General features: G+C 35.2%; 1 protein-coding gene across 1 annotated transcript in view; it reads left to right on the forward strand.

Moving 5' to 3' along the window:
• Positions 1–1064: 1064 nt before the first annotated feature.
• The window catches only part of LOC150107495 (uncharacterized), a 1121546-nt gene continuing 1101506 nt past the window's right edge, over positions 1065–21104 (forward strand). The window contains exon 1 of the mRNA XM_090392112.1: positions 1065–1820. Within this exon, the coding sequence (XP_090248238.1) occupies positions 1065–1820 (756 nt within the window). The remainder of the gene's footprint in view (positions 1821–21104) is intronic.

A 21104-nucleotide genomic window follows, 5' to 3' on the forward strand; every position in this document is an offset into this window, starting at 1 on the left:
ATTTTTGAAGAGAGGAATCAGTCCGATTATTAAATTACAAGACAAAATATACAGTTAAATTAAGCTCATAAATTTCGTATGCTACCGAAGAGGAAGGGATATATCATTAGCTCTGTCTACAAATAAATTTGTGCATTGTTTTTGATGTATAAAAATGCTATATTCGAATATTAATTACTTAGCCTAAATAAGTGCATTTCTAACGTAAATTACTTCATATGCAAAAGTTTTGCAATTTTCACTTTCATCATTTGTTTTACCTTTGAACCCTTTCCTGCTCGTGCGCTGTCGGTAACATGATAGCGAACTGTGCCATCTATAATTCACGTGGATAAGATTTGCGATCGAGAAAATTTACTAATGTATCTGCTTTTATGGTTTAGCCTAGCAATGTCAGCAGAGCCGGGAGAGATTATCGTCCCATTCAGTCACAAGAAATTTATGTGGATTTGGCAGCTACGCCGTGGAGCTATTGGCGGTATTAAAGTTTGTTTTAGATAAAATACTTCTCCGCGCAGACCTCTGCGGTATCGACGACTTCATAGAGGGCGACTTTCATTGCGGAAGGCGACGATACTGAACGTGTACGGGTGTGGTGGTGACAGAATATCGACGAGCCGTGCAGACGGAGTGGCATTTCCCCAGTGTCATATGTACATACTGCGGCAGTCTGGAAACTGCAGGGATTATGTGGGGATTCACTGAGATTATGAGCTATCATCATTCAGTATTCCAGACTTCAGATCTGATCCATTAAAATACTTTGAAACTCGCAGAAGACCACAGCCTTATCTTGCTAGCAAACCGACTGTATTAGTTCTGTTTGACTTTGCTCTAACACCACCAGCTGTTATTGTTTTCCCATCGTTTCGAGCGTCGTCATTCACTGCGTGGGACGATTTGCGGCAGGAGTTGCTACACGTGTTTTCAAGAGCCGGTTAACTGGTCCCGTCCTGTCTGCTGACACGGACTGAATGGTGGTTAAGATAGGCCAAGAACCCTGAAGTTGTCAAGCAAGTCCAGGAAAGGCAAAGGGCGGTGTGCATATTTAACCAGAGGGCGGGATGACATGGGTTCTATCCAAAGTAAAGGCACGAACGATCTTCAGAATCGTGCTGCTTGTTGCGGGAGCAGCATTGCTAATAGCACCGATCTTATACTTGGTTGGTGGGACTATCCTGAATGGTGGCAACGATTGCGTAATCGGTGAAATTAAAGATAGGCTTACCCAAACAGAAGATTTCGATTGTGTTTGTTCTCTTTATTGGTTTCATACTTTTGTTATTAGTGTTATCGTAGCGATCCTCCTCGGCTCTGTTACTGCCGTTTCAGTGGTATGGAGTGAATCTTGCATCCATAGAAAGATGCATTCTTCTCAGCGTGTTGTCAGGGTAACTCGCGAAAGTCGCGAGGTGCCGTCCAGGCAAATAATAAGAAGAACGGTGGAAACCGTAAGTCCAGACGATCCCATGTTGCAAGCTGTCTTCCAAACTCGTGCTCATTCTACAGCCGAGGAATCGGAGAAAGTTTCCAAAACCTCCGATATCCGAAGTGGTACGCGCACTGTTCATACTTCTCGTGTTATTCGCCAGACGACTTCCTCAAGTCGTGGAGAGCATAAGACGGTCTCAGAAAGCGTGACTAGCACTTCAGAATTGGGAGAACCGCATTTACAAACAAGTACGGAACGCATTACTCGACAGACGACTGGCCGTAGTGAGCAAATACGATCATCTCCAAGAAGAGAACCTGCAGAAAAATCAACACGGATCATTAAGAAAACTATAACAGTCGAACAACCTCGAAAAAAGCAGCAGAAGGTAGGAATATCATAGTTACAATCCTTAGAACATTAAAAGTACTGCAGTTGTTACACGCGCTTTCTCAATTCTTTTTCTTTTAACTCTCTCTCTCTCTCTTTCTCTCTCATTGCTTTCAGAGTTAGTTCTGATCTGTCGCACCAAGTACGACAACATTGTGATTACAGTAGCATTATATCAATTTCTTCCAGTCGGAATGTTAATTTTATGCGTTAAGTATATAATCGGTTGCTTTTGTTTCAAACTTATATTTGTTCATTTGCGACGCAAAAACATATTATAATCGTAATATCACCATAATTTTTTGAGTTTGTTGAATACGTTGTGGCCTAGGATTTGGCATTAGTGAAACCTGGCTATCAGAGTCGGTTGTTGTAACTAGGATCGAGTGCAAAGGGTACAGTATTTTTTTTAAATGATAGAACAGATAGGATGTGTGTGTTGGGGGGGGGGGGCTGCTACCAGTGATATCAGATGACTTGAGTCTAGTTAGGGTAGAAATGCTTGAAAGCAATAATAATGTCCCATGTAGCAGTAGTTTAAGGCTATCTGGTGTGAAATGGAAGCTAACAAGATGAAATATATGGTGGGGGTATTGATTTGGCATTTCAGTTGCTGGGGGACAGTGGCGTGCTCTGCCAGATTAATATCATGGATACTAAATAATTAATCATTATGAGTAACTAAAATTATCCAAACATTTATTAAGTAGAAGAGAAATCTCATGATAAGGATGAAGGAGAATTTGAGTTGTTGCGAGACAACTTTCTCAAGTAGCATGTGAAAGAAGGAACTCGAGGTCAGAGTTTAATCATAGTCAGGAGTCTTAGTTAAGAAGATGGCTATTCTATCACCAGTTGATGACGGTGATCTAGGAAGTAACTAATTATATAGGCGTTCCAATTAAGATAGGTTACATACTGAATTACAAATCTGGATATTCTGGACAAACTCAGGAGAATACTATCTTTGGTCCCATGGTATCAGTTCCTGGATGGGAAATATATCAGCATTGCATGGGAATCTTTTGAAAAAGTGCTTAAATGAGATATTATCTGAATGTATTCCTAGAGTTCGAAGAACAAATAGGGTGGAAGTGAAATGAATGTACAACCTTATTAAACAAGAGAACCATAAAAGAGGATAAAAGAGGAGGGAGTATCGTGGGAATACGAGTGAGAGGAGTTATGAAATATATATATATATAAAGCCCAGGCCAGAAAAATTATGAGGTGCGGAAAATTAAATTGGAGTATGAAAAGAACTTGGCTATGTGCCGGTTAAATACAATCCAAAAGAATTTTAGTAGAAAACAAACAATGAATGTGGAAGAATAACTTTACCGAATGCAGATGGTACTCTTATGTCAGAATCGGATGAGATTATTCCATAAACCATGTTACATACACAATATACATCGTGTTTTTAACATGGCTTACAGTGCTATCACATAGGATTAAGAGACAGAGGTCCACGAGAATGAGGTTGAAGAACTTTTGCATAACAGGATAAGACAGCAGTAATGATAGGGAATATCAGCGCATATGTTAAATGAATGTTCAGTTGAATGAACTGCACATTTGATATGTTTGTGTAACTTGTATCTCAGCTTCTGAAAGATACCACAGAAATGGAAATAATTATGATAGTTCCGTTGTACAAAGGTGATGCAAAAACCGATTTATCTAACTACCTACCTATCGGTATCTCTGGAGCAATATTTTAGAGAAGTTGGTAAGAACTGGCATACAGAATTAGGTTGACAGCAAGCTATACACTGAAAACAACGGCATTGCTTTACTAAAGGCAGGTGATGTTTCAGCAGTTTGCTTATATTTTATAATAAAGTTACGGCTGAGGCATTTAATAGGCTATCATATGAAAGGCTATTGCATAAACCGGATAATATGAGTTTGGGATAAACTCTTGACTTGGATAAGTGGGTGGTTTACAGGTGGGTATCAGTGGTATACGGTGGGTGTGAACACCTTAATCTACCAGATTAAGATGATCAGTGATGTACACGGGGATCAGTGTTGCACCATTGTTCAATCTATACATTAATGACGTTAGGAAAAATCTAACAGGATATGTTCAATTGTTTGCTGATGAGGCAAAGATAGGCAGGGCAATCAGGGATGTTATTGATCCAATACTTACAGAATGATTTGAATAGGCTGGATATTTGGGCAAACGATGCTAGCTACCAGTTCAGTGTTATATTAGTAAATGTAGTTATGCATTTTGGCATGACGAGATTTCCCAAGGCATATTATATTATCGGAGTTATACAAAAAACTGATGAGGCTAGGGATCTTTGCGTGATGGTGGATCGGAATTTGAAGGTCAAAGGTCACATAGCAAAAGTTGCAGATACATCTCAGAGGATAATTGCGATATGAAGCGAAACTTGACATGTAAGGATAAGGAAGTCATTTTGCATCTTTATTTACAAGGCCTTGGACCCCAAATCTACTGTGCGCAGATTTGGGGTCCAAGGGGATAAAGAAGCTGTGGAAAGAGTGCAAAAAAGTTACAAAGATTTCGGAATTATGGAATGGAGATTATGTGGACAGATTGATAGAGGTTTATAAACTTTTGAATTGTTATAGGATATCGTCTGATGAAATTTTTCCTTATATGGAAGGTAGGCAATGAACACGGGGGAATCCTTGGAAGTTAAGTTTGTTCGCAGTTACTGATAAAAGCTAGATTCACCCCCACCCCCTCACAGAGTAGTTAGTGGAACAGTGTGCATCTTGTATGAATGAGTTTAAGAGTAGGTATGAAAGCGAGGTTAGATGATGTATAACCTCCCTCGATGAGTCCTTGACTCCCTGGAGATCTCAGATGATTCTGATGAAGATGATGATGATGATAATAATAATAATAATAATAATAATAATAATAATAATAATAATGCTTTAATTATAATAAATAATTATTATGGATTTTTAAGACTTTGTAACCGCAAGAAATTTTGCTGGACTGTATTGCAAGAAGCTACTTATCTACTCAAATCTGTTTCTTCCTTGAGACGTTGTGCAGGCGTCAAAGGAAAACATTTTAGAGAGGGAGATCAGTGCATCTCAATAAGTCAGTTTTTTTTTTTTTTTTTTTCATCTCTTAGGAATTATTTAGGCGATCTTTTATTACATAGTTTTTCTACATTGCTTAGAGCATAAGGAATAAACTAACATTAAATTTATAAATATAGACCAGTATAACCACAGCAGTAAAGTTTCTTTGCGAGGTAGGGTTGTGCGTATGTGCATTGCTGATGGTTTCAGTTTTACTTGATCACTTTTTTATTAGTCAAGTTGTGTAATCAGTGAAGTAGGCAGTGTAGAAAAACTGTAATACGAATTCGTATAAGTGTGTATCCGTCACCGTATTAATATTCAAATAACGAAAGTTTCTTTTCACACTCTATACTACCTCAACATCATTGCGGAATGAAGAGCTGGTTAAAAAAAAAAAAAAAAAAATATATATATATATATATATATATATATATATATATATACTAGGGGGGGTCTTGACGCCTACGGCGCCCAACTCCCCAAGTTCTGGACTGGTAATCCGGTTCCCCTTGAATTCTGATGACTCGAATTTTGAAGACTCGGAAGGGGGATTCCCCCGGCGCCCAACTCCCGAGTTCCGGACTGGTAGGCCAGTTCTCCTTGAATTCAGATGACTCGAATTTTGAAGATTCGAAAGGGGGGCTTTCTCTTCCCGGCGCCCAATTCCCCCGAGTTCCGGACTGGTAGATCGGTTCTCCTAAGTTCCTGAGAACCGGCCCCTAAGTTTCAAAACATTTCAAATAACTTGACAAAAAACGTGACACAAAAACGTTACAAAAAGGCTTATCATTTTATATTATAGAGTAGATATATACATGGGTGATCTGAAAAGTTCTCGACCTCGACAACAGATGGCAACACTGTCGGCACACTTTTTTTTTTTTCTAAGTTGGTACATCTGTCATAAGCATCCATGTGAAATTGCAAATCATTCTATCAAGATTTGTTTTATACAGCTGTCTGAAGCAAAAGTGTTGTCTGTATTCCTTGAAATGGATAAAATTGAGTATCTTGCGGTTATAAAATTCTTTGTAAAAGAAGGTTTCACGCCAAAAGAAATTTATTCGAAGTTCATAAAAGTTTATGGGCACTCTTCTCCTTTGTTTTCGACAATTAAGAAATGGGCTGCCGAGATTAAACTTGGCCGTACCAGCCTTGAAGATGATCCACGTGAAGGACGTCCAAAAAGTGTAACACACCAGAAATTATTGATCAAGTGCACGATATGGTATTGGATGACTGGCGAGTCAAAGTGCGTGAAATTGCTGAGACTATATGCATGTCAAAAGAACGTGTAGGATATATTTTGCATGAAGAATTGCAAATGAAAAAGCTTTGTGCAAGATGGGTGCCACACTTCCTCATAGCAGATCAAAAATGCACTCTCATGAAAATCTCTGAACAGTGCTTGGAGCGTTTTAACAAGAATAAAACTGATTTTGTGTGTCGCTTTCTTACTAATGGATGAGACTTGCATTCACCATTACACACCAGAATCTAAACAGCAGTCAAAACAGTGGACAGGAGCTGGTTGTTCAGCGCTAAAAAATTCACGAATTTTTTCTCACGGAAAAATTCGTGAGAAGAGACCCAGTTTGCAGAAGAAAAAAAAATCAAATCATCTTTCATCAGAACAATGCACCTGTCCACAAAGGTATTTTGGCAATGGGAAAATTAAGGGATTTGCACTATGAATTGTCGGAACATCAACCCAATTCAATACCCCAGATTTGGCTCCCTCTAATCATGAAGCATGTTCATTTGTGTTTAAAAGTCTTCCTCGCTCGTTAGCGTTCTTAGGCCTGTATAGAATACGTACTGATAAAAGCTATTATTATTAATTAAAAGTCATTCACGGGGACGAATTTTTCGTGTATCAAAATAATTTTCGATTCGACTTTAAGCAGCTCTTCACATTTCGCTTTGATGGTGATGTAGTATGAAGTGTGATAAGAAACTTTCGTTATTTGAATATTAAATTCGTAATTTGAATATATATATATATATATATATATATATATATATATATATATATATATATATATATATGTATGTATGTATGTATGTATGTATGTTTGTTTGTGTGTATGTGTGTGTGTGATTCTCATATTCAAATTCAGGTGAACGGAGTAGTCGCATATATTGATAATTATTTAGTTCGGCGCAGTATTGTAAGGAATGCAATGAAATCCTACAGAGAAGCGTAGCTATTTTTGATGCCCTTGGCGAATTGGTAGCTACCCGCTTTTATTTTTTAGTGTGACCATTTCGGTAATTAGTAAAATATCCTTTCACTGGCGCCCTTCTGACATCGGTGCCCGTGGAAATTTCCCCAATTGTGTGTATAGATAAGTGCGTTCATATGCACTTGTCTATATACACAAACTAAACTGGCAAATAACCCAATTCTTCATGTAGTTCAAAGCTACAATGTCACGTCACCTTATGTAAACGAGCTTTTCGTTTTTGAAAACTTTGGTTTTACGAATGGTAAGGGGGAAATAATGAAACTGCAAAAGAATGTCGAACTTGTCGAACCACCGAACACTTTGTTGGAAAAGTTATTCGATATTGCACCACCACATGAGCAGGCGTGATTCACGACTCATGAAATAGCACATCATTTTATGGCAATAATAAGGATTAACTTTTCCGTATACCTACCTGGAATTAGTTTGGGGATATTCAGTCCCAGGTATTAAAGAAATCACAGTACAATTCTGAGAATGAACTTTGATATGAATCCCTTTAACAAGAGTCTTATTTTGCTTTAAGATTGTGTGTAATTCCCTGCATTAATGGTAACATAAATGCTAGATAGGCGGAAGTTCGATTCTGTTCACTGAATAGAAAGAATTTTTTCTAGATTTTTTTAAATTATTATTTTTTTTTTATACACAGTTCCGATTTAATCGATCTCTGGAATAAGTAAATAGGTTTTATCCAGGAAGAAGTTAGTTTTAAACTCGAAAACTTCGTAAAATGAAGCATGCAATCTGGACTGTTGCTAGGTTATATTCTACCACTAAATTTAAGGAAATATCTAAATTGAAAAAAAAAAAAGAAAGAAAGAAAATAAAAAAATAAAACGTTGTTTTTATGGTTGATATACAATTTTGCCATCCTCAAACTTGCCATCTCTATGCTTTGCCTTAGTAGCTTTCTGGGCTATGACAGATGACCTGCATTGAATGCACAATTTCAGGTAATATTTGGAACACAAGATTGTAGTAGTATACTATTGCACTGATGTGGCAATGATGAAAGAACAGCGTGATTGCCTACCAATTTCAAAAAATTAAGGATAACTTCAGTATCTCTATGTCACCATCTCTTTAGTAAACAAAAAAAGCATAGAAGAAAAATTGGAGGGAATTTTTCCTTCATGTGATTACCAAGAGGAAAAAATGACTGTAGGAGGATAGCTCTTTATTATCTGTTTCATCTGAACTTTTCTGTTTTTTCTTTGTATCTGTTATTACTTCTAATTTGATATTCTTTTAGTTTTGTCTAGATGTTGATATTTGTGATGGATACTCCTGACATTCCAAGTAGCAACATTCCAGATATTTTTGTTTATTTTCATTCTTTTTCCTTTCTTTATCCTGCTCATATCCGTTAACCTGTCTCTGAGCCGTTTTCCAAAGTGACAGTCTAGTTACTTCTTTCCTGAGACATTGGAGTAAGAAAAGATTTGGCTGGGTTGGCTGCTGGCCATCTGCAACCTAGTTTAGTGATGGGGCCGCAACCTTTGGGCCTTCAGACCTGCCCTAAGTTTGTACCTGACCAAGTCATTTTCTTATTAATTAAATAATCTTAATAATCAAGTAATCATGATGATTAATCTTAATTATGTGAATAAGGTGGTGAGATCCCATGTAATCCAATCACATGTTGTAAAAGAATGTGCCAATGAATTGCCATTGTTATTAACTTGGTTGTTTAAAAACAGTCTCGAATCTAGAAGGTTGCCATTGAGTGGAAAGAAGACCAGATTATTCCATTGCATTAGGGTGAAAGCAGAACAATGTATCGAACTACAGACCTGTTTGCATTTGTAAAGTGGTTGAAGTTTTGAAGAGATCGGTTAGAAATAGGATACAGGATTGGGTAGAGAAAAAAAATTCTGTATTATTATTATTATTATTATTATCAAGTAATCATGATGATTAATCTTAATTATGTGAATAAGGTGGTGAGATCCCATGTAATCCAATCACATGTTGTAAAAGCATGTGCCAATCAATTGCCATTGTTATTAACTTGGTTGTTTAAAAACAGTCTCGAATCTAGAAGGTTGCCATTGTGTGGAAAGAAGACCAGATTATTCCGTTGCATTAGGGTGAAAGCAGAACAATGTATCGAACTACAGACCTGTTTTGCATTTGTAAAGTGGTTGAAGTTTTGAAGAGATCGGTTAGAAATAGGATACAGGATTGGGTAGAGAAAAAAAATTCTGTATTATTATTACATGACACTAGAGAGTCCAAAGACTCATCGAGGGAGGGCACCTGCTCTACAACTCTGTCTCCACCACTCAATCCACCAACTGACCACAACTACACCAGCACTATCTACTGCCGACCACCACCACCAGTATTTCCACAAACAATCACAAACATCCATGCCCACAGCAGGATTTGAACCCGCAGCCTTTTGGCTGGAGAGCAGATATGCTAACCACTCAGCCAGCCAGGCTGGCTGCTCACTCCAACCAAACTGTCAATGTTAAATGATATTGAAAGTGGATAATAAACTATTTTCAGATAATGCAAAGTTAGTCAGACCATTAAGAATGATATGAATGAATAAAAGGCTCTGATAAAAGGCTGAGAGGCAGATAAAATGTGGAATATTGATGACAAAGTGAGGAATGTATATTAAGGGTTTGGTAATTAATAGGGAGAGGAGTGATATTTTTGAGACATGAATTGTTAAAAGGAGCTTCCCAGATAGATTCTTTGGTTATTTCAAAAGGATATTTCAGAGGGAAAGGCAAGAGGTGATTCTTGGAAATTGTATAAAGGTGTGGTGCATATGATTACAAGTGAGATATGCTTTTTTTTTTTTTTTTTTTTTTTTTTTTTTTTTTTGCATAGAGATTAGTGAATAGAGTGTATTGCCAGATGAGGTGATAAGTGCACAGGCATTGAATCATTTTAAGGTGAGGTGTGACTGAAGGTGAGTTAGCCAATCTCATATGAGGTAGCAGGGTTTTTCATCCTGCCTACAGACAAATCAGCCTTCAGAACATTCAATTTACAGATAAAAAATACTGTTGTTGGTAATGATGGGCAGTAGTAGAGTTGATACAAAAATTAACTTTTGAAAAAACCGGTTTTCAAATTTTTACAAAAAATTATATATATATAATTAAAACAATAAAAAAAATTTATACTTATTTAAAAATTTTTCAGTTCATTTAATATTTATGGAACTACAAAAATATAACAAAGTAAAATATACTCCATACAAAACCAAATTAAAAAAAAAACTGAAATTGAAATCCGTGTAATTTTTCAGTTTATATAATATTTATGGAACTACAAAAATATAACAAAATAAAATATACTCCATACAAAACAAAAAAAAAAATGAACTAAAACCCATACAAAATATTATAAATTATAAGTTTTTATTTCATTTAGTATTTTTCTTCAAGAAATGTGATTTCAAAAAACATAAAATGTCCACTGAATGATTACTTAATTTTGTTCTTATTCTAGATACAAAATTGCCTGATAGAAAATACTGGCTACTGAACTTGGTTTTATCGTTTTCAGGGTATCAAATAATAAATCTAAATTCTTTGTTCTTTTATTGGTTGCCTCAAATACTAAAAATTCGGCCTTCAGTTTCTTCGGATTTAACATTATTTCTTCAGGTTCCTCAAGAAACCTCTGAATTGATTTTTCCATGGCTTCTTTTAGAGCATTGCCCTGATTAATAGTTTCTTCTTCTTCGATATATTCATCATCGGAATGTGTTTCTGCACAAGAATTTGGATATATTCTAGACCAGGGATTCTCAATCTATGGCACGCGTACCACTGCCGGGTGGTACAAAAACAGATATAAAATAAAAGGGTAAATTAACATATTTTTTTACTCGCAACATGAGTTGAGAATTAAAAATGTATGCACAAATATTTAACAGTTCTACTTAAAATATTTCATGCAACTAAATGAAAACAATTAGATTTTACATTATCATTAAAAACTTTTGTATAATAATATACAAAAATAATACGGAAGTAAAATTTTAATTTAATAAGTATTAATTAGTATAAATGACAATGACAGAAAGTTACTCAAATATATTTGATCGGATAACGATGGGAAGCAGTTTGTCCATTGTCGTTTGTTTAGCTGCGAGTATCAGTTACAGTTAAGAAAGTAGTAGCATTAGATTATTGTCTTTGATTGTGAGACTTTATTTGTGAAATTGTTATATTTATATGTAGTTTGTGCCAGAGGATAGAAACAGGAATATGAATAAGTGGTTAACGAGTGGGGTCCTAAAAAAGATTGAAGGGAGAAATGAGTGTAAGTGGGGGAAACATTTCTTCTCTGCCAGAAGCCACTACTTCGAATCCTAACCAACCGACGGAGGACATCGTACAGCACAACACAATGATGGAAGATTCACTGATAAATAAAATCTTAGTTATTTATCATATGGTTTCACGTATATTGGGGAAGAAACCGCACCTGTTCCCCCCAGTGTGTGATTTGTTATAAAATGCCATCAAAACATTCAATGAAGCCGTCCCTTAAACGTCATTTTGAAACCAAGCATGGCGATTTAAAACACAAACCTTTGGAATATTTCCAGAGAAAACTGCCCAATTTGTCAGCAAGGAAAAAACAAATATCCTCTTTTCAGGATATAACACAAAGGCTCTGGAGGCATCTTATGAAGTCAGTTTAAGAATATTGAAAGTTTATTTTTCACTTGGTTTCACTTTATTGAGGTCTCTTCAGTGGGCAACTCCTATAGGTAAAGATGACCTCGCCATTGCTTCTGCCTGGTATCTCCACTTCTGAGCCTGGCTCCCACTGAAGAGACCTCAATAAAGGTCGAAACTAGTCTGGGTAGTGACCTTCCCTTAATGCATAACATTATACATATCTGCAAAGAGATGTGTTTTGCATTATGGGAGATACTGAGATAGGAGTGATGTTAGCTTGGTCCACCTTGGCTACGAGTTGCCGGGTGTTGTACTACCTTACCCCAGTCCTGAAGATATTTTCAGGTGCAAACTTTGTTTGCTCACACTTAAATAAAGGATTAAAGTAAATTTATTACAGTTTAAGAATAGCTAAGGCAGAAAACCCTCACATGATCAGAGAGTCATTAATATTATCAGCAGCTACAGATATGGTTAGAATAATTTTTTGGGTAAAGGCAGCTAAACAATTTGAAATGATTCCATTATCCGTGACACCATATAACAAAAAATTTCAGATTTGTCTTCAAATGTTAAGAAGCGGTTAATAGAAAAAGTTCAGGCTAGTAAATATTTCCCCATACAATTGGATGAAACTACTGACATTACCCGCATGGCCCATCTTCTTATGTATATAAGATTTATAGATGGGAAAACACTGAAGGAAGAGTTCTTGTTTTGTGAACCACTGCCTGCTCGAACAACCTCAAATGAAATATTTTCAAAATTAGACGAATTTATGAAAATGAAATAGAGTGGAATAAATGTGTTGGTGTTTGTTCTGATGGAGCACATGTAATGGTTGGGAAACACAGTGACATTGTTTCAAAAATTAAAGAAGTAGCTCCAAAAGCAAAATTTGTGCATTGTAGCATTCATCTTGAGGCTTTAGCCACAAGAAATATGCCTGTTGCTCTGACGACGGTTTGAATGAAAGTGTGAGAATTGTTAATTTCATTAAGTCCAGAGCTATGAATTCATGACTATTTTCCATTCTGTGCAATGAAATGGGTGCTGAACATGATTCTCTTTTACTTCACACTGAAGTTAGGTGGCTGTCGAAGGGAAACGTATTGAACCACTTGTTTGAACTTCGTTCAAAAGTGCAGATTTTTCTCTTTGACAAATCCTCAGACTCAGACTTGAATTATTTCACTGATGAACTGTGGCTTGCCCGGTTGACTTACCTGGCAGATTTATTTTGCCACCTCAACCAGCTGAACACGAGCTTGCATGGTACGCGTACTTCCTTATTCTTGGTACAGGATAAAACTGTGGCTCTTCGGAAAAAACTTGGCTTCATTGTTAAAGAAATCGATACTGGAAGCACGTGTTCCTTGCCATTGTTGGATGCTTTTTTAACATAGAATGAAATTCTTCATAATGAACTGGCAGTGAATATAAAGAAACATCTTTGTAGTCTTATCACAGATTTCAAGGACTACGTCCCTGGAAACCTGGCTTCAGAATTTTGAATTAGAGAGCCGTTTTCCATTGATGACACCTTACCAGAAACGTTAACTCCTTCTGAGAAAGAACTGATCAAGCTCTCCTGCGACGGAAGTCTCAGGCAAACAATCAAGAGGATGGATTTAACAGACTTCTGGTTGGCAAGAAGAAATGAATATCCAATGATCTCAGAAAGAGCTGTAAAATTTCTGTTGGTGTTTGCAACTACTTACTTTTGTGAATGTGGGTTTTCTTCTCTCATTTATATCCACCACAAGTACAGGAATAAGTTGAATGTTGAACCCGATTTAAGACTCAAATTATGTCAATTGAAACCAGACATTAAGAAGCTGTGTTTAGCTAAACAAGCACAACCTTCACACTGAAACAAGAATGTGAGTTCTGTAAATAAAAATATGTTACATTTATAGTTTGTACAAATTGTAAGTTTATTTGAGAACTGGAGCACCATTATAAGGAATATGTGTTTTGTCAAAATTTGTTTATGTATATTCACTCATTATTATTTTAATTTTTAAAAATTGCTCATTTTACAGAACAATCCATTGAATAGATTCAAAGAATAACAATTTCTCTAATAAATATCTGAATAAAATAAAAAATAACTAAATAAATCACTAGTATTATAGAGAAATGCTTATTTTGCCCCTGGGACCAACAAATCCCACTTTTCCAGAATAAATTTGCTTACTGGTACATCTAATATCCTGAATTAAATAGTGGTACGGCACTGGAATAGGTTGAGAATCCCTGTTTTGGACAATATATTTCCAGATAACTTAATAATATCGAGTTTTGAAGCTAGTGGAAATTCACTAGATTTCTTTAACGATACGAAGAAATTATATACTTGGTTTAATTCTTTATCCAGGCATAAGCAAACAAGTTTGCGTCTGAACTTTTTTCAGGACTGGGGCAACTCGTGGTAAAGGTGTATGACATCACATCACTTGCCTTAGTATCCCATAATGCAAAGCACATATCCTTATGGGTATGTATAATGCTATGCATTATGGGAAGGGTCACTACCCAGACCGGCTTCGACCTTTATTGATGTCTCATCTAATCTCTAATCCAGAGTATTTTAATAATAAGGTGTGACACCTTTTGGCAACTCATATGTAAAAATATGACCTCTGCATTACTTCATTATATATTGTCATATTGTCAATATATTGTCAACCTTGGTATCACCTCTAGGTCTGGCTCCCACTGATGAGACCTCAGTAAAGGTTGAAACAGGTTTGGGTAGTGACCCTTCCCATAATGCATAACATTATACATACCTGTATGGATATATGCTTTGCATTATAGGATACTAAGGCAATGATGTGAAGTCATACACTTACCACGAGTTGCCCCATTCCTGAAAATAGTTCAGGCGCGAACGTATTTGCTTACACTTGGATAAAGGATTAAACAAAGTACAAAATTTCTTGGTATCTTTAATTTATAGTATAACCAAGTGGAAACACTTTCAACACTAGATTTCTTTGTTGAAATGTTTTATGGATTTTTAAATATAGCAAAGGGTTTAAATATACCAATCCAACTTGTCTTCTTTCTTGAATTTGTACTTCTAAAGCATTTAATAATTTGGAAGTAATTTCAGTCTTTAAATTTTTTAGTTCATTTAACAGAAATTCAAATATGCCTTCCTATCCTATTAGTGGTCCTAACAGGCACTTAAGTGCCCATGACCTTTCCAAGTATTCTTGAACTTCGCAGCCATAACTTGAGGATAAGGTGGTTAGCCCTATGCCTCCTGGTGTATCCCATGTCTGTAGATGCATGTTTTCATGGGGCCAGTTTGCCTGCTTGCAGGATGAAAGAACCTCAGATAAACGAGAGAAAAACCCTGCTGTCCACGCCCAAGACCGGCTAACTTGGCTATGGCTGAGAATGATCCTTAAGCTTTTCACGTTGGCGATGTGGATTAAACCTGGGACACTCCTTTCCCAGGCATGTGGTTGTGAAGTGCATAGCAACTCGGCTAACTGTGTGGACCAAATATGTCAAAGCCTTCACTTGTTAATAAATTGGCATCTCGCTGCCCAACACTTTAAGAAACTCCATGATTTTGGATATTGAGGTTCATTCCACATATGAGAAGCAGCAATATCATTCAAAGCTAAAACAACACATTCTTTTAATGTTATAAATCTTTCAATCATAGCCTCTAAACTATTCTATCTCGTTTGGCAGCCAAGAATCAGAGTTAATTTCTTTCATTTTTCTTGTTTTACACAATTCTGAAGGATGCTATCTCTTACGGCAGATTTTCTAAAAAATTTGCAAATTTTTCTAATTTGGGAAATTGATTGTTTGTAATTGTCAAACAGCATAGGGAATCCACAGTCGTTATCTAGATCAAGAGAATTTAAAAAATCTTCGTCATAGTCATATTCACTCTACGTCATCTTCCAATTCCTCACTTGTAACATATACATTGGTTTCAAGTCAAAATGTTAACATTTTTAATTAAATAATTAATTTTTACATATTATTTCTAGTATCTAAAATCAACTTTTTAAATTTAAAAATGGTTTTCGAATTTTACAATTTATCCAAAAAAAAACCGGTTTTTAAACCTGGTTTTTAAAAACTGACAAACCCTACGCAGTAGATGGCGTTGATGGTAGTAGTGTCATAGTAGGAGAATTAAGAAGTAGTGGAGAGGGTGTGATGTATTTATGGAAGTAGAGTAGAGTGCCCTCCCACAATGAGTCCTTGGACTCTCTGGAGGTGTCATGTAATAATAATAATAATAGTAATATTTTCTCAGAAGGATTTTTTTCTGATTGTTATCTCCTTGGATGAATCTTCACTCCAGGCAGTGTTTGTAAATAATATTTTTAGGAATTTGTATGGAGTAGCATAACTCTTAGGGAACATGATTGGGGAAGTTCCCTGGCCACTACAATCCAAAGGGTAATCTAGTAGCCTTTTTTATTTCAAAGATTTGAGATTTTTAAAAAAAAGTTTCTCCTTTTTTGTTTCTCACTGTTCGGAAAGCAGCCAGTAAAACATGTGTGCATGGGAAAATAATACTTTGCAGGGAATGTAACAGTCACTTGCTCAGGACAAAACCAAGTTGGGCATGGTGGAAGAGAGAATTTACCTTCCAACACTGTTGACTGCAGTAGATGATATTCTTAATATTGTTTAATGCAGGACATGTTTTGCCATGCCCTTTATTGATCAAATCATTTCATGAAATAAGAACTATGACAAACATAACAAACAAGTAAGAAAGACTAAGCTGTTGTTCCTATTTTAGCTCAGAGTCAAAAATTTGCTGGATTAGAAAGCCCAAAATACCTTTTAAAAGGACAAAAGAGGAGGGGACTCTTCTTTTTATATATTACAGTAGCAGAAAGGCTCAACAAAAGAAATTTGAGTATTAGTTAAGAAAACTAGAATAAAAAAATATTTACTAATTATGGACACTTGCATACCATATCTGCTAGTGAAAATTCTTTGTACCATCTAGTTTTTCATATTTGAACATACCATTAATGTTTCCAGCTGTGAATCTAGTTATCAATCAAGTCCTTGAGCTGAGATACTTTTATTGTCTTTAGGATTGTGTTAGCACTGGCATAACTCTTGTTGGAGTTATAATTGAAGCCGGCACTTCATTTATGGTGTACAGATTTCACCTCAATATCTTTCTGTATATATAGTTGCAGTTTGACCACAACTGGACCAATAGTATATTATGTGCTTTGTATCTGTCTGTTATGTCTCACTACTGTATTAAAGGGCTTCTCATAATTTCTCTCTCTCTCTCTCACACACACACACACACACATGCAGACTGTCTTCATTCATTTATTTCACACAATTCATGCGATCTTGTTTTACCAACTCTTCCTGTTTTTCTCAGGATTTTTTGCTCTCTCTGGAAATTCAGATTACAGTGAGGATTATCCATCTCTCAGCTTTCATCCTAGTTACATGGCCAGCCAAGTTCCTTGTTAATTGTTTAGTCTCTGCTCCTTAAATTGAATATTTTTAAAATTAATATCGAATGACTTCTTCAGTTTTCTGAAGAAGTCAGAAAACTGAATTCAGTTTCTGAAGAATCTTTCAAGCCCTTTTTATAACCATTTTTAGTTATAGGCTTATTATTTTTGTTTCCATCTTTCTATGTTGGAGGTTTGTTGATGCTAACATTTCCCAACTCTAGATCATTCTTTCACTTCTCTCTGGTCATCTAAGCATTCATCTTCCTTCATATGGATGTGATTGTCTTTGTCCATCTATCAGTTTTCATCTGTGCAAAATGTCCTGCCCATCTCCATTTTAATTTTAAAATTCTTCCCCCTATATCTAACACTTTTGTTTATTTTCTTATATCTTCAGTCCTTATTTTGTCTTGCAGTCTGATGTTTAGCATGCTCTCTCTTCATAATGCACACGGTTTTCCTCATTCTGTACAGTATTTGTTTGATTATTGGTCATCCATATATCATAACCAGGATGATGCACTTGCTGAAGAGTTTGGCTCTATTTTTTTGGTTTTATTTTACTGCACTGGATTTTTTTTTTATTTTGCCAAAAGCCCAGCCACCTTGTATCATTTTATCTTCTGTAATATTTTTCTTTGATCATCTACTAGTGCAGTATAATTTCTTTATTGTGACATTGTTTCATATAGCACTTACATATTTTTGTTGCTATTGTTTCTTGTTTCATTTTATTTTCTTTAATATTTTTCTGATTGTTATTTGCATATCTTCTACATTTTCTCCCCTTCTCCAATTAGTTGTCTTCTTTAGATGGTTTTTTTTTTGTTTGTTTTCTCTGAGAGAATTTTATCTATATCTTTTTATTTTGCAATCTTATGTGCCTTTTCTATAATGATTAGATTAAGAGTTTCTTGTATATTATTTATTTGTTGATTTCTATTTTCATTCATGTTATTTCTTTGATTGTATAATTTTTTTTTTTTTTTTTTTGCAATTTCTTCTTGGTATAATTTTATGTTGGCTAATAATGTATCATTATTTGTCTTTTTTATTTATTCTGTTCTGTTTTAAATAACTATTAAATAACTTCAAAGTTCATTATGATTGACATATTGCTGGTTGAGAGTGGACTTTCCACAATGAGTCTGTTGACTCCATTTCTGTAACTCCTACTGTATTTTTTTCCCCTTCTCTGATTAGTTGTCTTCTTTTCTCCAATAATAATTTTTCCTCTAACTAATCTTATTTGCCTTCTTTGATTGTTGATTTGAAATATCTTTAAATGTTCTTACATGTAAAAAATGTGAGAGCACAGCATAATCTTTGTAGATTGGTATTATTTCATGTTTTTAGATGGAATGCTGATGGATTTTTTCTTTTCCAACTCCAAGTTGAACCTCTACATACGACACTAATGTGCTATATGTTTTTCTTCCTCTTATATATATGATTGATATTTTTTTTTTAAAAAAAGGAGAGTGATAAAGTCTACATTTTTTATCCAGTAATTAATCATTTTTAAAACTGAATAATATTTAATTTTTTCCCTCCCAATCTCCTATCTTCATAGTTTTAAGTAATATATAAGCACTCCTCTTATTTTTTTTGTTATTTTCTTACACCTTAATTTTTTTCTTCATCTAACAGTACAGATCTGAGCACAGTATATTTTCCTTCCATAAATTTGTTTGAATACTCCCTGACTTTTTTTTTTTTTTACTAAATTTTCGTATCATAAATTAATTTCACTTTATCCCTTGAAATTCTTAATGTAATAATATATTTTTAGAGAATTAGCACAAAGTGTCCAGGATAAATCTTAACAGTTGTTCTTGTTTGCTGAAATTTAACTTATGTTTACTAGACAATTATAATTCCACTGCCAACATTTGTTTTGTTAGTTCCCAAAGAGGTTTTCAAATTGCTTCCAATCATTGGGAACCTTGGTGACATTCAGATTGATCAGATTTTACCTGTTTACTGGAACATTAATGCAGACAGGAATACTAGTACACCATGTATTGTACTAGAAAACAATGGCTTGATATGAGCTGGGGAAACATACTAGGTACAGAGCATTATATAATATTTCAGGAAAAGTTTTAATGAAATGATATTGTAGCATTCTATTATTCTGAGTATTAATTTTTTTTTAGGTAGTACAGCATTATGCAACTTTCATATGAGTGTAAACTATTATTAATCAAACTATTTAGTAAAATTTTTCACCTTATTTGATTATAAGCCTAAGCCAGTAGTGGCCCGTACATAAGCACTGCGACACTGCAGCATCCTCAAGGAAAAAATGAAAAAATTAAATTTTGTTTGTGTTTATAAATAATAACAATGCTTACAACATTATATAAATGCAATACAACATGTTAAAGGTTACAATCAATCAATTCAATCAGTGTCGAAACAGCTTATGTTTCGACATTGATTGAATAGTTAATAATTGGAATTGTTCGATCAACAGTTTAGATTACGAAACAAATACACTGCGATCTAACGCAATGATGGAATTATCACATTCAACCAATTGCAGCCAGACTCGCCGATATTCATTTGCGCTTCTCATTGCACGTAACTAGTGAATCTGACACTGCTCTTTGGGAAGTGTATCGTATGCTTGCACATGTTATTTCTGTGAGATGTAAAGGGGTGAATTATTTTTTGCAAATCTTATTTTATTTTGTTAAAATAACATATAATTATTTATTTATTATAGATACAAGGCTGAATTATGACGAGTGTCACTGTTGAAAATATGAAAAGAATTATATTTTTTCAATTATGGTTACACGAAACAAATACACTGCAATTTTTTAACCAGTGTGAGAATGATCATGCCAGTTGCCGGTACTGTAGACCCGCCAATATTCATTTACGCTTGACACTGCTCTTTTGGGCAGTGTATCGTATGCTTGCACGCGTTATTTCTGTGAGATACAAAACTTTTATTATCGGTGTTTGTTCGTGGTGAGGGTGAAATATTTTTAATAAAGCAATTTTTTAATATCTAAATTTATTTATTAATAAATTGGTTACTGATTAGGAAAAAAAAGAATTTTTTATTATTTTTTTAATTTTGTATATGCAGCACCCCCACTTAAAATTTTCACCGACCGCCACTGGCCTAAGCAATAGTGCTACTTGTTAAATTCCAAGAGAAACTCCTGTTTTATCTAAAAGAAAAATCCAATTTTATATATGTATAAATTTGATCTGCCAAATACACCCTGTTACCCACACTCATCAGTGATGAGTGTGGGTAAGAGGTTAGATGTGGGATGCTGAAAGCAAAGTCTTTAGGGATGATGGTGAGGGAGGCTGTTCCAAAGAACATAGCTATATGGAATGAAAGTTGAGTAGAAGATGGTTCAGTAAGTTAGGAGGGTAATGGTAAATGATGTTGGCCAACATTTGTTTGTTCAAAGCGGCATGGCAGAAACTAAATGTTTGTGAGAGAGAGAGAGAGAGGACTGGAGAGATTTTGCAAGAGAGGGCTCATCAATTAATCACTTGTTTTCTTCTGAATAGCATCAAGCAGCGCTATTAGAGCTTTGGATGCATCTCCTCAAATGTATAAGGAACACAATTTTTGCAGTTTTATAGTTGAAAAGTAGTGCCTTGTATAGATATTTTGGTTGCTGCAGAAGCTATGGCTGAGATGTTTGTGTCAGGAATGGCAGGAGGTGCAGGTCAGACCAAGAAGGGAAATTTGGTTTGATATGAATGTTACAAAAGGAAAGGGAAGTAATGCAGGATCTTTCTTGTGGAAAATTATATAGGATTGTGTTTTGATAGC

Source organism: Typopeltis vanoorti, chromosome 4 (genome assembly GCF_054136105.1).
Source record: "Typopeltis vanoorti isolate ZY-2024b chromosome 4, IOZ_Tvanoo_1.0, whole genome shotgun sequence".
NCBI classification, from domain to species: Eukaryota; Metazoa; Arthropoda; class Arachnida; order Uropygi; family Thelyphonidae; genus Typopeltis; species Typopeltis vanoorti.